At 42.2% G+C, this 16,421-nt stretch overlaps 1 protein-coding gene across 1 annotated transcript in view; it reads left to right on the top strand.

Annotated features, from left to right (window-relative positions):
* The window catches only part of PDE11A (phosphodiesterase 11A), an 899,055-nt gene that overhangs the window by 714,428 nt on the left and 168,206 nt on the right, over window positions 1-16,421 (top strand). The window contains exons 13-14 of the mRNA XM_077448090.1: window positions 2,700-2,809; window positions 14,602-14,692. Of these exons, the coding sequence (XP_077304216.1) occupies window positions 2,700-2,809; window positions 14,602-14,692 (201 nt within the window). The remainder of the gene's footprint in view (window positions 1-2,699; window positions 2,810-14,601; window positions 14,693-16,421) is intronic.

Genomic DNA, 16,421 nt, shown 5'->3' with positions numbered 1-16,421 from the left:
CAATCAATATACGCTAATTGGGATTTTTTTTACAAAAAATATGTAGCAGAATACAAATTGGCCTAAATTGATGAAGAAATTCGATTTTTTACATATTTGTATTGGATATGTTTTATAGCAGAAAGTAAAAATTATTGTTTTGTTTTGTTTTTCAAAATTGTTGCTATTTTTTTGTTTATAGCAAAAAAAAAATTAAAACCACAGAGATGATCACATACCATCAAAAGAAAGCTCTATTTGTGAGGAAAAAAAGGACATCAATTTTGTTTGGGTACAATGTCGCACGACTGCGCTATTGTCAGTTAAAGCAGTGCCCTATCGCAAAAAATGGCCTGGTCTTTAAGGGGTAAAACCTTCCGGGGCTAAAGTGGTTAAAACAACTTTAAAAAAAAAAAAATGACCAGAACTTTTATGGTTTCCCAGCATGACTATTTCAGGCTTTCATGTTGATATTTTAAATCAGAGCAGCAAATCATTTTTGCAAAGATATATATTTCTTAGTTTGTACTCTTATTATATTACTAACTCATAGCTGTGTGGATAAAAAATTGGGCTTGATTTATCTAAGCATATGCGTTTTTGCTGTTGCATAGATGCGTTCATAGTATAAGCCAAAAAACCCAGTCGTTTTATCACAGTATTTACTATGCACCCTTGTCATGCACGAACAAATCTGTTAGCGTATACACAAGTTCACAACAAATGGGGTTTGCAAAAAGTATGTACTCTAATGTCTGAGCGTATACCAGCTAAGAGATGATATTTTGTGAAGAAAAATGGTATATTCTTTGAGGTTTTGGAAATATTTGACATATGTCAGTGTGGCTCTGATTACTAGGGAGCTACTCCTGCCATTCCCAATGATGACTCGTCTTGTACCTAAACCCAACAAGCTGAACACTGTCACACCAGTAACAAGTGAACAGGCTTTATTAAAACATGTTATGCCGCGTACACACGATCGGAAATTCGGCCAGCAAAAGACAGATGAGAGCTTTTGGTCGGAAAATGTGACCGTGTGTATACTTCATCGGACCTTTGCTGGCCAAATTCCGCTAGCAAAAGATTGAGAGTGGGTTCCCAATTTTTCGGTCGGAAAAAGTTTTGATCGGAAATTCCGATCCTCTGTAGCAATTCCAACCCGCAAAATTCCTACGCATGCTCGGAAACAATTTGACGCATGCGCAGAAGCATTGAACTCCATTTTTTCGGCTCGTCATAGTGTTGTATGTCACCGCTTTCCTGATGGCCGAAATTTGTTCGAACTTTTGTGTGACTGTGTGTATGCAAGCCAAGCTTGAGCGAAATTCCGAAAATCTTGAATTCGCTGAAAATCCGATTGGGTGTACGCGGCATTGGACTACTTTCGCACCGAGGTGCTTTACAGGCTCTATAGCGCTAAACAGCCTGCAAAGCGCCTGTAAAGGGCCTCTCCTGTCACTACAGTATGAGAGCCCGAGGGTGCTTTTTACCCTTTTTTTGGCTGCTAGAGGGGGCTAAAAGCGCCCGCTAGCGGGCAAAAAGTGCCGGTAAAACGACGGTAAAGCGCCGCTAAAAATAGCAGCATTTTACCGCTGACACCCACAACACCCCAGTGTTAAAGTGAGAGAAGTTTATTTAAACATAAGCAAAACATACAGCGTTAAAGGGTTGCCAACCAGCGTTACAGCAACTATTTTGCATTGGCATTTAATGCTGGAACAAGACGCCATGAAGTGCAAACAGATCTAAATAAAGTGTATGTATAGCCAAACCTTTTTTCACTAAAGTGTATGTATAGCCAACACTTTTTTCAGTTTTGAATAGCAGGGATGGTTAAATTCCAGACTTAATATTTTTTGCAATCTGTGTGCTTTTAAAGGGTTGTCCATTCAATAATTATTTTGGAAATGTAATAGGAAGTTAGAAGAAATCTCTCCAAAGTGAGGAATATTACCTTCTTTGATATCAGAACAGGAGACCTCTCTGGACCTTCACTGACTTCTGTAGCTGCAGGCACTGTGGAACAATTCATTCTCAAAGTTCACAGCAGAAGAATTGAAGTCATCCCACTCAGTTCACTGTGCTCCTCCCTCTCAGAAGTGACTCTGGACTTTTGTAGTCTTTACTGTAATGTAAACATAGGGCAGGGTGAGCTGAGCTACTAAAAACGATGACTTTCAGTGCTTCTTTATGCTTCATCAGAGTACTGTGGGAGCTTGTTTTAAAGCTCACTGCTTGTTTTGAATGTGTAAATATGTAAATATCCATAGTTTGGAGGCCAAGGATTGACATTAAAATGAACACCAATACATAAATAAAATAGTCAAAGAGCTGTGCATTCTTCAGGGTACAAATAGAACGTATTAAATACATCTTTTAGAAAATTATTCCTATGTAATCTGTGTGTAAATTTTTTTTTGTTTTCCATGAATGTCATTCTCTGTAAAATAAATTGTCTGTGTGTTGTAACTTTCTTTATTTGAAACCTGAATAAATTGAACCTTTACCCTAAAAAAAAAAAAAAAATCGCATAGATTGTAAGCTCGAACAAGCAGAGCCCTCTGATTCCTTCTGTATTAAATTGTATTGTAACTGCACTGTCTGCCCTCGTGTTGTAACACTCTGCACACTATTGCTGCTATATAAATCCTGTATAATAATAACAAAATACAGTATATACATCATTATTTATTTACTTATTTATCTTTAAACCGCAGACTGCAGGATTCCAGGAGATTCTGACCGATGTTGAGATTTTGGCTGTAATCGTAGGTTGCCTTTGTCATGATCTCGACCACAGAGGAACCAACAATGCCTTCCAGGCCAAGTAAGTTGAAGTAGAGTTGTAGTATACTCCACATGTAAATTCATGGTCTAACCTCATTTTCCTTGTCAGGAAATGGTAAGCTTGTTTTTATGTTCCGTGAATGCAACCAGCCATTACTATGCTTGCACATTATGGGAAACGATCCAAAAGCTCTTCTTCGTTTAATTGGAGGATTAGTGTCATTTCATGCTGTCAAATGCCATCCTTCTTTTAATGCAGACCTCTTAAATTAAAGTATGGTCTTGCACTATGATTATGTTAAAAATACTTAAACATTGTATATACTGTGAGCGTTTAGCATCAAAACACACAATAATAACAACTCCATGCCACAGTGTCATTTTCAGGGTTCCTACCTGTTTTGTTCTTCAGGAGGGAGGTATAATGTGCATTTCTTTTCACATAGGGGTACAGCAAAATGAATCATATATGTACCACCTCTACCTGGATGGCTTTGCTCTCAGTCTGTTCTTAGCCCATAGTCTCAACAGACTCCATGTCACCTGACTCAGACTCCATGTCACCTGACTCCATGTCACATGACTCAGACTCCATGTCACCTGACTCAGACTCCATGTCACCTGACTCCGTGTCACGTGACTCAGACTCCATGTCACCTGACTCCATGTCACATGACTCAGACTCCATATCACCTGACTCAGACTTCATGTCACCTGGCTCCATGTCACGTTACTCATACTCCATGTCACCTGACTCAGACTCCATGTCACCTGACTCCATGTCACCTGACTCCATGTCACGCGACTCAGACTCCATGTCACTTGACTCCATGTCACCTGACTCAGACTCCATGTCACCTGACTTCATGTCACCTGACTGAGACTCCATGTCACCTGACTCCATGTCACCTGACTCAGACTCCAGGTCATCTGACTCCATGTCACGTGACTCAGACTCCATGTCACCTGACTCAATGTCACCTGACTCCATGTCACATGACCCAGACTCCATGTCACTTGACTCAGACTCCATGTCACCTGACTTTAAACATCCACCTTTTTATCCAGGCAGTTGAAAACGAGTAGAGTGGTGGTAGTCTTACTTTCTGTTCCCATTAGAGGAAGTAATTAGAAGTGTCTCCAATGAGGACAGATCAACCCCACAGAAATAAACCGATTTTTTTTTTTATAGGGGGAAAAGGAGAGAACCTTTTTACATACTATGTTCACTTTTCTGTCTCTACTTATCATTTCTTGTCCTGGTGTTACAAAAATAGTACCAGATTGCAATATAAACCTGATAATGGGTTGAATCCTTCCTTACTCTGTTCAAAAGTAAAATTAAAAAAATGTGGTTCAAAGCACTTTTCATTCGTTTTTTGTTTAGTTTTTTAATTTTTCGATTCAGTATTCGTTATTTCAATAATTCCGAAAAATCCTAAATTCGAATTGAAGCTCCCGATCACAGGGAGCTATGATCAGTGACACTGTCACTAGGCAAAACGAGGAGATGCTTGTTTGCATTAACATCTCCCCGTTCTTCAGCCCCGTGAGGCAACCACGGATATCTTCGTGGACATCGAGTCCGCGGGACCCGCGATCCTACTCACGGAGTTCCCAGCAGGGTCGGGCGTGTGCCAGCAGCGGCGTGCAGGTGACCACACAGCGGCAAATTCAAAGGGACATACCTGTACGTCCATTTGCCCAGCCGTGCCATTCTGCCGACTTAAATCTACATGCGGCGGTCGGCAAGTGGTTAATAGTTAGTAAGAGTTATTATTATTAGTTAGTTATTATTTCAGATTTTCGGGTTTTCGAATTTTCGGATTTTCATTCTTATTTTCGGATTTTCATTCTTATTTTCGGATTTTAGAATTTTTGGATTTTAGAATTTCGACTTTCCGAATTTCTGGAAAAGTTTGTTGAACGGGTTTTCTTTAATTTGAATATTTCCTAATTAACAAATTTATCGAATGTAGTCGAAAAAATAATTTGGAACTAAACTAATTGCACATGTCTAATCCAAAATTGGAGATTGGAGTTTTCTAACAGTTCCTAAAAAATAAGTAGGTGCAGGTACAGTAATAATTAAATTCCTTCACAACTGTTAACTATAAATCGCCATCACATGTAAAGTGTTATTAAACCCAAAAGCAAACATTTATCATATTGTAGCTTACTGATTCTTACATGTGATGGCTTTATTATTTTTCTTTATTAGGCTTTTTTTAATATTCACCTGATTATCTGGCCAGTAAGTCTGTGGAAAAGTCTGTTCAGCAGAACAAGCTGTCCTACAGAACTATCAGTTAGAGGGTTAAGACAAACCATTTAACACTTACAGGGTGTTTACAATGATCAGATTTATTTATTTAAAACCTTCCCAAAAGGAAAAAAACATCACTGCAACTACTTAAATATTGTGAGCTGGAGTTTGGATTTAATGGGGTTGATTTACTAAACCTGGCGTGTGCAAAAACTGGAGCAGCTCTGAATGGTAGCCAATCCGCTTCTAACTTCAGCTTGTTCCGTTAAGCTTTGACAAGAAAAACTAGAAGCTGATTGCTTTTTATTCAGAGTTGCACCAGATTTTGCACTCTCCAGTTTTAGTAAATCAATTCTGGGGGGGAGGAGATTATAAGGGCTCTTTCACATGGGCGGTCCGCCCAGCGGACCTTGCTTTGCTCAGTGGGAGATCGATCCTCTGATCCCCGCTGAGCAGGCGGATGGTAGGTCCGTCTCCACTCACTGTGCAGAGACAGACTTGTCAGAGTCCCATTCTCTATGGGGAGGTCCTGCAGACGTATGAAAAATAGGGTCTCCATCCGTCTTTCACAGACAGGATTGGATTGGATAGCGGTGGGTGTCAGCAGACATGTCACCGCTGACATCTGCCGCTCCATAGAGATGAATAGAGCGTCAGGTCTGCCTGAAAAACTGACAACCGGACCTGTTTGGAAAGCCCATGTGAAAGGGCTGTAAGATGTGCTAGCAGATTTAGATGCACTAACTCATTGGGTTTGATTTACTAAAACTTGAGTGTGCAAAATCTGGTGCAGCTGTGCATAAAACCAATCAGCTTCCAGGTATTTTTTTTTTCATTATCAAAGCTTAATCACACAAGCTGAAGTTAGAAGCTGATTGGCTACCATGCAGAGTTGCACCAGATTTTGCACACCCCAGTTTTAGTAAATCAACGTCAATGTGTTAGTGCATATAAATATGCTAGTACACCTAAAACTCCACTACCCCCAGAATGACATTTCTCCTTCATCCAGAGTGGAGGCACTCTAATGCCGCGTACACACGACCGGACTTTGCGGCAGACTAGGTCCGACGGAATCAGTCCGTTGGACAATCTGATCATGTGTGGGCTAATCCGATTGTTTTTCATTTTAAAAATCTGACGGACCTAGAAATAGAATGGATGAACCATCGCTCTAAAGTAATCCTCGAGGACTGAAGCTCTGTCTCCTATTGATGAGCCCCAGGTGCTGACCATTAAACACACCATGAGCAAACAAGCAGGACAAAACTCTGGATAGCCGCACACTGGAAAAAGACTTGAAATCCCATCTTTAATTGAAACAACGTGGGTCACATCAAAACAAAATAAAAAAATCCACAGCAAAAGAATAACAGGGTACAGGAAAAAACTGTTGTGTTTCACACCGTAATCAGTGCTTACTCATAGTATGAGTAACGGTAACTGATTACGATGCGAAACGCGTAAATTTTTCCTGTTCCTGCTTTCCTGTACCCTGAATTCCGACGGGATTTCGCTCAAGCTGTCTTGCATACACACGGTCACACCAAATTCTGACCCTCAAGAACGGGGTGACATACAACGCGTACGACGGGACTAGAAAACCGAAGTCCAATACCCAGTAGCCAATAGCTTCCGTCTCGTAGTTGAACCTGAGCATGCGTGAGTTTTTGCGTGTTGGAATTGCATACACACAGATTTTCCAATAGAAAGTTTTTCCGTTGGGAAAATATAGAACATTCTCTCTAATGTTTGCTGGCGGGAATTCGGCCAGCTAAATTCCAATGGAGCATACACACGGTTGCATTTTCTGATGAAAAGCTCTCATCGGTCTTTTGCTGGCCGAAATTCCAATCGTATGTACATGGCATTAGGCTCCATGCACACAGGACGTTCAAAAAAGTTTTTCTTGACATTGAATTACTGGCAGGAAAATGCTGCTTTAAAAAGGCACTTTTAACAGCGTTTTTTAAACGTGTTTATGCATGTTTTTTTGCAATTTTCAGTGTCAGCATTTTGGGCGTTTTTGTAAACTTGCACCAAGAACACTCCCAAACTCCCACAATTCATGTGAAATAGTAAATTATTAACCCTAGGAGTCATATTGGGGGATCAGAGAGAGCACTGTCTTTAGCGGGGAGCTGTCTGCTGTTGCTTGCCGCAGGCGCTATGGATCCAGCCCTGAAAACAATTCAGAAAGTACTCCTCCTAATTCTGTTGCGTAGGATCAGAAGAAGGAGAGAATTGAATGAGAGGACCAGAGTTCGTCGACCTGGACCCATCCATTAATGGACCAATGCAGATCTTCCAGATATTACGTCAGCCTATACATTCAGCTGCGTAACTATCCAGAAAAGTTTTTAAACCTTACAAGGACGTCTGTTCCCACATTACTGTACACATCATCTTTCATCCAACCTCTATATTATTGCATTTATTATTTTGAAAACCGTATTTAAAGGAAAATTAGTGGTAGAAAAAAATTACTTGTAGATTTAACCAATAATTGTTTGTGTATTAACTCTTAATATTTTGGGTTACTGGAGGCATGGCAGGCCGTGTCCTTAACTACAGACTTTTATAATAAAAAGTGTCCTTTCTCAACTTGAAAAGTTGGGGAGATTAACGCTCTCTATTTAACCTAGTGAATATTATTCCCAAGGCTAAAAACGATGGGAAATTCTAACATTTTAAACAGAAAAGGAATAGAGGCGATATTTTCCAATGGAGACACTTTATCTGGTCATCAATGTCTAAGGAAGGGTCGTCCTTCTACTAAGTCTGCATAATGGGAAACAAAAGATCATTCCCCCAGTGGGATACATATGCAGGAAAAAAAAAAGCTGACGTGGGTTTTAACTAGTCCGTTCCCTATCCAAAATAACAAAATGGTATCTGGTTACAGGCATACCCCACTTTTAAGTACACAATGGGGTTTATTTACTAAATCTGGAAAGTGCAAAATCAGGCTCACTTCTGCAAAGAAACCAATGAGCTTCCAGGTTTTATTACCAAAGCTTAATTGAACAAGCTGAGGTTAGAAGCTCATTGGTTTCTATGCAGAAGTGAGCCTGATTTTGCACTTTCCAGCTTTAGTAAATAAACTCCTTTGTGTACTTAAAAGTGGGGTATGCCTGTATAAGTTAGTGACTAAGACTATTGAACCAAGAGGGTCACCATGATAATCAGACAACTAGCAATTTTAGGAGAGCTCAGCAATGGGTAGCCTACAAAGATGAAGGTTTCCCCTTTGAAAATCTTAGAAATCCATCCACTTTGGAGTAAACATTTCTCAGACAATTTTAGGTGAACCTGAAGCGTGATGATTTTGCCACGGGTGTCATCTTCCTGCCGCCTTGCCATCGTACAGCTGCCCAGCTGATCAAATATCAGGATTGTGCAGCTTTGCAGGAAACACTCCAGGGAGGCTCAGTCTATTCATTTCCTAGCGTAACCTCTTACACTCATTTCTGGGGAATGAAAACCCATCTTGTCACCATAGGCTGAGATCCAGAAGTGAAATCGCAAGGCCCATAAATCTTTTGTGACAGTCCAATCCTATTCTCCACCCCCTCACAACAATTCTCCATTTCATAATTACATTCCTCCGTTTCTTCCCTGCCATTTTCTAACCACTCGAACACTGGAGCCAGGCTCGCTCCTAACCTCTGCAGTGCTGTAGAGCCCCGCGCTCAGAATGCCAGCACTGCACAGCCACACACCAGCCGAATTAGATGCAGAGTGGAAAAGAACATGATAAATGGGTTTTCCTGCCATTGTGCACTTCTGCAGAACACTTTTACCAATCCCAGCACAATTAACCTTTTTAGCAGCCAGCATTGTGTATAGAGGGGCAATTTCAAACATTATTACATGGTGGAGGCAGTCAATACAAGCTAGTATTTCATGTCTAGGCATTCAGGCTTAGGGAAGAACTCTGGTCTTAATAGTAAAACAGAATATTGTTCTTAAGAGAAACTACCATTTTTTTTAATAATTGTCGATGATGCTTACATTTTAGTTTGACTTTTGCAGTCAAATGTGAGAAATCCTCACTATATTTATTATGTATTCCAATTCACATAGCATACCTAAAAAATATTTATTTTCCTTCTAGTTGTTTCTTTCAAGCAGGTTTATATATATAACTCTATAGGCAACTTGAATTGTTCGAAATAGCTTGGAATGTACAATAAGGGGGCAGATGTAAGTACAGTTAAAAAAAAAAAAAAAGTACATTAACATACAATTTACCACCCAAGCCTTGAGACATGTAACCTTTTGTCAGGGTAGTATGCACATCTAGTTTACAAGTGACAATGAGATCTGACAGCACAGTCCAGACAGGGTTAATAATGGAAAACATAACTCCACAGCCCATTCCTTAATATTACATAGAAGGGGAAAGCAAAGTAGGATTTTTAGGCAAGTAAAAAGTTAAGCAAAAATGTAAAATAAAAATGTTCAAGCTATACTATGTGAATGAGGATGTATAGCAAACATAAAGTAAGTGTTATCCCAATTTGACTGCATAAGGTAGAACATACTTTAAAGCTATTTTGGCCCTACTTCTTCTATGGATCACAGGAGTGTGGTTAGTTCTGCGCTCCTGTGACCTGTTTTCAGCCAACAGCGGGCTAAAGTCCGCTGACTGCTGACATCACCCAGCTGGTCCAGGTGCTGGATTGATCCTGACCTTACAAATGGGATCCACCCAGATGCCTTGACCGGCATGTGGCTCAGCCTCTCAGTGAGCCGCTGGGAGACTGAGAAAGCCGCTCTGCCCCCCCCCCCCCCCACACACACACACACACACACACAGCCCAGCATTCCAGTGAACGCTGGAGGGCAAAGCAAAGAGCCAATGACTGACAGTCTGCTCAGAGCAGAGGGGAGAACAGAGCGCTCAGTGGTGTTTGATCACTCAGTTCTCAGTGCAGAGCTGGCAGGGGACAGATACAGGATACAGCTTCGGATTGATGCTGTATTCACCTAGGAGAGTATATATTTTTTCCCCTAACCCCATATTTCTCTTTTAATTAATTCTACATTATTTATGTTCCATAATGTGATTATTTTACTTCATATGCAGATTTCAAAATCTTTTCTTTCATGATTGCTTATATACATGGTTGCCTATATACTGGGAAATGTGTTATGCACATGTCATCTTTTTTGTTGACTTTATATCCCTAAACTGCAGACAGCCATGCATTGTAAGCATCTACAGGAGGCTGTATACATATGTATCTGGAAAGATACGCAACTAGCAAATTCAGTTTCCAAAGTTGTGCTGTGCCCTTTCCTCCTTCTTCCAGCCGGTTACTATGGCTCAATTTTTGTAATGACCAATATTGAGGCAAGCAGTTGCATATTAGGGTTTTAGGGCTCATGAGGATACATTGTGCCTGATCTGAATGTCTAAAATTATGAAAATTTGGTGCTTGCAAATGTTAATAAACACGTGTACCCAAGTGTGGATCAGTGCAGATGTGAATATACAAAGCAAAAAACACGTAAATAAAGTCCAAATAAATGTGCTGAATGTTCTGATCCTCAATGGGAAAAAAACGGTTGAAGTGCAATGGACCACAGACGCTCCAGGACTTTTCAGGTGCAGACACGCCACCCCCACATGTGTCCCCACTCACCAAATGAAATACGTCAACATGTTTCGCCAATCTACAGGGCATCATCAAACGCCCTGTAGATTGGCGAAACATGTTGACGTATTTCCGTATTTCCGGTGGCACTGACGTAATTTCCTGCTCCTTGGAACGCACTTCCTGGTTTCTGGAACACACGCCGTGAGCAGCGTCCGGATCCATCTCTAATTCCTTTACATGCTTGTTTTTATGAACTAGTTTGTAAGTATCCATTTGTATATGGAATAAATCCCTTTTCAAACGGTACTTTTCATTATCAGTTACATTTTTTTTTATCCTTTTTTGGTGCCTGGTGATTCTGCTGAGAAATTCCAACAAGAAATCCTTTGATCTGATGTGCACAACACCACTCCTGAGCATCTCTGGATACCATCACATAAGCCTGAAGTGACCCCCAGACTGCAAAGCTGGGGGTCCTCACCATTTGGTGAGTGGGGACACATGTGGGGGTGGCGTTTCTGCACCTGAAAAGTCCTGGAGCGATAGTGGTCCATTGCACTTCAAAAGATTTTTTTCCCATTGAGGATCAGAACATTCAACACATTTATTTGGACTTTATTTACATGTTTTTTGCTTTGTATGTTCACATCTGCACTCATCCACACTTGGGTACACATGTTTATTAACCACTTGCTTACTGGGCACTTAAACCCCCCTCAGTCCCAGAGCAATTTTCAGCTTTCAGCGCTGATGCACTTTGAATGACAATTGCGCGGGCATACAACACTGTACCCAAATTAAATTTTTATCATTTTTTTCCCACAAATAGAGCTTTCTTTTGGTGGTATTTAATTACAGCTCGGAGTTTTATTTTTTGCTAAACAAACAAAAAAAAAAATCATGTTTAAAAGTTTGTTATAAAATTTTGCAAACGGGTCATTTTTCTCCTTCATTGAAGTGCGCTGATGAGGCGGCACTGATAGGCTGCACTGGTGGGCACTGATGGGCTGCATTGGTGGGCACTGATGGGCTGCATTGGTGGGCACTGATAGGCTGTACTGGTGGGCACTGATAGGCATAGTTAAGGCGGCACAAATAGGCACAGATAAGGCAGCACCGATGGGCACAGATAAGGCGGCACTGATGGGCAAAGATGGGCACATAAGATGGCACGGATGGGTGGCACAGATGGGTGGCACGGATGGGTGGCACGGATGGGCACTGATAGGTACCACTGATAGATGGGACTGATGGGCACTGATAGGTGGCACTGATAGGTGGCTCTGATAGGTGGCACTGCTGGGCACTGATGGGCGGCACTGCTGGGCACTGGTAGATGACACTGATGGGCACGGATATGTGGCACGGGTGCAGCACCTTTGTTAAGGCAGATTGTGGGCACTGCTGGGTGGCACTGTGGGCACTGCTGGGTGGCACTGCTGGATGGCACTGTGGGCACTGCTGGGTGGCATTGTGGGCACTGCTGGGTGGCACTATGGGCACTGCTGGGTGGCACTGACGGGGGGCACTTACTTTTTTATTGTTGCACTGGCAGGGGGCAGGTGGGCACTGACAGGGTTGCAGGTGGGCACTAGCAGTGCTGGCCATGATCGGGACTGATGTCCCGATCACGGCCGCCGGTGATCGGCTTTTTTTTTTTCTCCTCGCGCTGACAGCACGAGGAGGAATAATAGCCGATTACCGGCTCCGTTATATCACATGATCAGCTGTCATTGGCTGACAGCTGATCACGTGATAAGGGGTCGACCCCTTGCACGGATCGGTGATCAGGCAAGTCTCGTAGACTCGCCGATCACAGAGCGCGCCGGGCCGCTCGTGTACGGGACGACGTCAATAGACGTAGTCCCGGAAAAGGAGATCCGCGCTGTAGCCGTCAATTGACTATAGCGCGGATCTCAAGTGGTTAAAGTGGTTGTATACAATTTTTTTTTAACTTTTACCTACAGGAAAGCCTATAATAAGGCTTACCTGTAGGTAAAAAAAATATCTCCTAAACCTGTACGGTTTAGGAGATATTCCCCTCGGTATGCGCCGCTGACTGCAGCGGCGCATGCGCACAAGGGGATTCTCAGCTGAAAGTCCGGAAGTGGCCGGCCCGGCCGGGATGAAATCTCCCGCGCGCATGCGCGGGAGTGACGATATCGCGACGATAGTGACGATAGTGACGATAGTGACGATATCGCGGCTCCAGCCACTTACAGTGCCGGAGCCGCGATACCCGGAAGAAACCCAGAGGGAGCATATCAGCTCCCTCTGCGTGGATCGGGCCAGATGTCGGGGCCTCGTTCTAAGGTAAGTATTTCATAATGAGCTAGTATGCGGTGCATACTAGCTCATTATGCCTTTTGCTTTGCAGGTGGTAAAAAAAAAATTGCGGATTTACTACCGCTTTAAGATTTGCGAGCGCCACATTTTCATAATTTTATATTTCTAGTGAGTAGCATTTTGCGTGTGGCAGCTGCTTTAGTTTTATTTTTCACAATTTTTTCACCATTCAGCCCGAGTTTACATTTTATATTATTCACTGATCTGGATGGCTAACTTATGTTTAAGTGAGTAAGAGAGAGCCAGTTCACACCGGAATTTCACAGGACTGCATGCCACGTTCCTGTGTAATGCAATTTTCCAGCCTATTCATTTAAATGGGCTGCCAATCGCACCGGACCGCAGAAAAAGCAGTGCATGAGCAAATTATAAAATTATGCTGCACCAAACCGCATGGTACTGCAGGGCCATGCAATTTGATGCCCACAAACCTAGTACGTTTGTGACCTGCATTTGGATTGCTGTTAACATTACATTGGCACCTGCATGCAGATCGCAAGGGCACTGCATTTAAATGCGGTGCAGGAAATGGGCCTGAAACTTGCCTCTTCCACACTGCGTTTTGGTGTGAACCAGGCCTTAAAATGAACACAGGTACTTCCATGGAATAATGGAGCCAAATTATAGAAAAACCAACAGTGTATACTGGGACTCTTTATGCTTGTATCACACTGTAACATTAGTCCGTAAAGGTTTTCGTAATGCAAGTTGAAAGTTCAACTGAAAGTGGAACTTGAGTTGAGTGGTGGGGGGACTGGAGGTTGGAAGTGGCTGGGCACAGCATGTCATTGGTCAGCTTGAGCGGCCACAAAAGCCTATACCATTTGACCATTGAATGACTGGGGGTTGGGGGCTAATTATTGACTTGGCTAGAATTCAAAGACCAGTGCAGAACCTTGGTCTGGCATGAAGAGGTTCTACAGGGACAAAAAAATATACATTTTAGTAGTGAAACAATCATGAACTGCAAGGTGTCTATTAGCTTGTGTATGTTTTAGTCCCCTTCTTTAACATTTTTTTCCTCTTAATATTCAGTAACAGCCAGAATAAAATTGTGTTTCAGGCTGGGTTCACACTGAAGCGATGCGGGAACGCAGCGAATCCGCGGCGGGTTCCCGCATCGCATGCCTCCCGCCGGCAGTTCACACTGCCCTATGCGGACTGCTGGGAGTGTCAGTGAAATGTTAATGGCACCCCCAGATCAGTTTGCATATCGCAGTGCGATCTGCAAACTTGGACAGGAATCGGATCGCATGGTGTGAACACCCATGCGATCCGATTCTGCTGCGGACCAAAAAAAGGGTCCCGTGCGAGTTTGCGGCGGGTGCGATGCGAATTCAGCCATACTATCTGTATGGCTGAACTCGCATCGCACAGAGATCGGATGTGATCTGCAGTGCGGTGCGAATCACATCCGGTTCTCGCTGCCGCAGCGGTGTGAACCCAGCCTCAAGAGTATGTTTGACTCTGCTAGGGCACTGAGCACTGCGTCATTATGCCAGTGATACTGCTCATCAATGTTTATGAACACAGCAGGGTAAGGACATATTAAATGTTACATTGACAGGTCCCATCATACTGACATGTCCTTCTCTTCTTCTCTTCTCTGTCCAGGAGCGGCTCAGCTTTGTCTCAGCTCTATGGAACATCTGCCACTTTGGAGCATCATCATTTTAACCATGCTGTCATGATTCTTCAGAGCGAGGTACACAGATAATTGGGAGGCTGAGAGAAGTTTTATATTATGTTCAAATTGTCTCCAAGCCTTACAAACATTCTTTCTCAACCTTTTCAACACAGAGGAACCCTTGAAATAGTTCTGCGGTCTCAGGGAACCCCTGCTAAAAATTAGAAATCTACAACTCATGATACATTAGTGTGATGGTCAGTGGGGAGAATGGCCCTTACACTTCTGGTCATTAGGAAGAGTTATGTCCTCACAGATAGTTAAAAAAGATCAATGGTGTCGGTGGGAACTTATCTGAGAGGCAGAAATGGCCCAATGCTGAAGGAACCCCTAGCAACCCCGGGAGGAACCCTGGTTGAGAATCACTGCTTACAAACAATAACTTGGGGACCTGGGATGATCATATTACCAGTAATGCTACAAACCTATGTCCTTTTGCAGTAGAACTAAGAACTTTATCTCAGTATTTTTAGCCTGGGAGAGACTGGGCCACTGGCAGAAGCCTGTAGGATCTAATCAGAATAGTTCTTTATATATGCTAAATATATATTTTTTTATGTGTTGGGTTAAAAAAATCCTAAACTGGAGTCAAAATTAGGAGCATTGCATGTTTATATTGACTTGCCTGCGGCACACCATGGGCATAATCTTTAAATTAGGGGTTGAATATCGCTATATTGTACAAGGAAGATTGCAGGTGCATTTCTTAGATTCATCCACCAGATGGCACTGAGGTACCTTATCTTCCACTTTCTAAAAATATTCAGCATGGACTGTGTACTTCTGCTGTTCTTGTTTGAATAACTCCAACGAGAATTACAAGGGATTTTTAAATTCTGTTTGCACACAGAACTATAGTGTGATTTTCAGGGCTATATGATGCAATGTATTCTTAATATGCCCTTCAAAAATAGGATTTTGCTTTTGGTTATCTATAGGTTATCAAATGAACTTTCTTCAGTATGGAGGTTAATGATGGCTTAAGGTGATTATTAATAATTTCTCTCTGTGGATTATGAGCAGCTAGTAACTTTTGCTATACATCTCAGAAATGGGTCACACCATGGAGTCACCATGACCCTGTATAGCAGGTTGGCAGTAGTGCTGATGGGCATAATGCTATTAGGAAAGCAGTTATTCTGTGCTGTATTTCCCACTGACACAAGAATGAAGGTTCTATCCACTAGTCACCTTGTTCTTATTTCATTTTCTATGGGTAGCATGGTGCTCTGACTCTCCCCACCATCCAAACACATAGTGATAAGATAACTAAGTTCTATGTCCGTTGACTCTTATGTATGTGTGTGACTGCACCATTGTGCTAGGAACCGTGGTGGCCCGTCCATAGGGGGCAGGGGGGGCATGCGTGCCACCCACCCCCACACCCAGCAGTCACAAAAAAAAGTAACAACCTTTCCATTGGCTAACAATATAAAATAATTTTTTAAAAAAAGGCTCAAGCCTCAGAAACCCACAAAAAAAATGTGCAAAAATGCCTGTACAAATGCTAGAACAAAGCCTGTAAAATGACCAAAGACGCTCCGCTCAAGTGTGAATGTGTGCTTAAGATTTGCTTTAAAGTGCAATTCCAGCATAAAGCGGAACTACACTGCATCTAAGCACCACAAGGTAAAAACCCTATTTAATTAATTTTTACTATTCAAAGCAATCTCACCCATCCATTCATGTCTGAATGCTTTATTTTGCTGAGAAATCAACTTGAAAAATGCCCCCCTGCATTTCTTGC

Source organism: Lithobates pipiens, unplaced genomic scaffold (genome assembly GCF_037356315.1).
Source record: "Lithobates pipiens isolate NorthernLeopardFrog02 unplaced genomic scaffold, aLitPip1_a1.2 Scaffold_22, whole genome shotgun sequence".
Taxonomy (NCBI): domain Eukaryota; kingdom Metazoa; phylum Chordata; class Amphibia; order Anura; family Ranidae; genus Lithobates; species Lithobates pipiens.
This window is presented reverse-complemented; position numbering and strand designations above follow the sequence as displayed.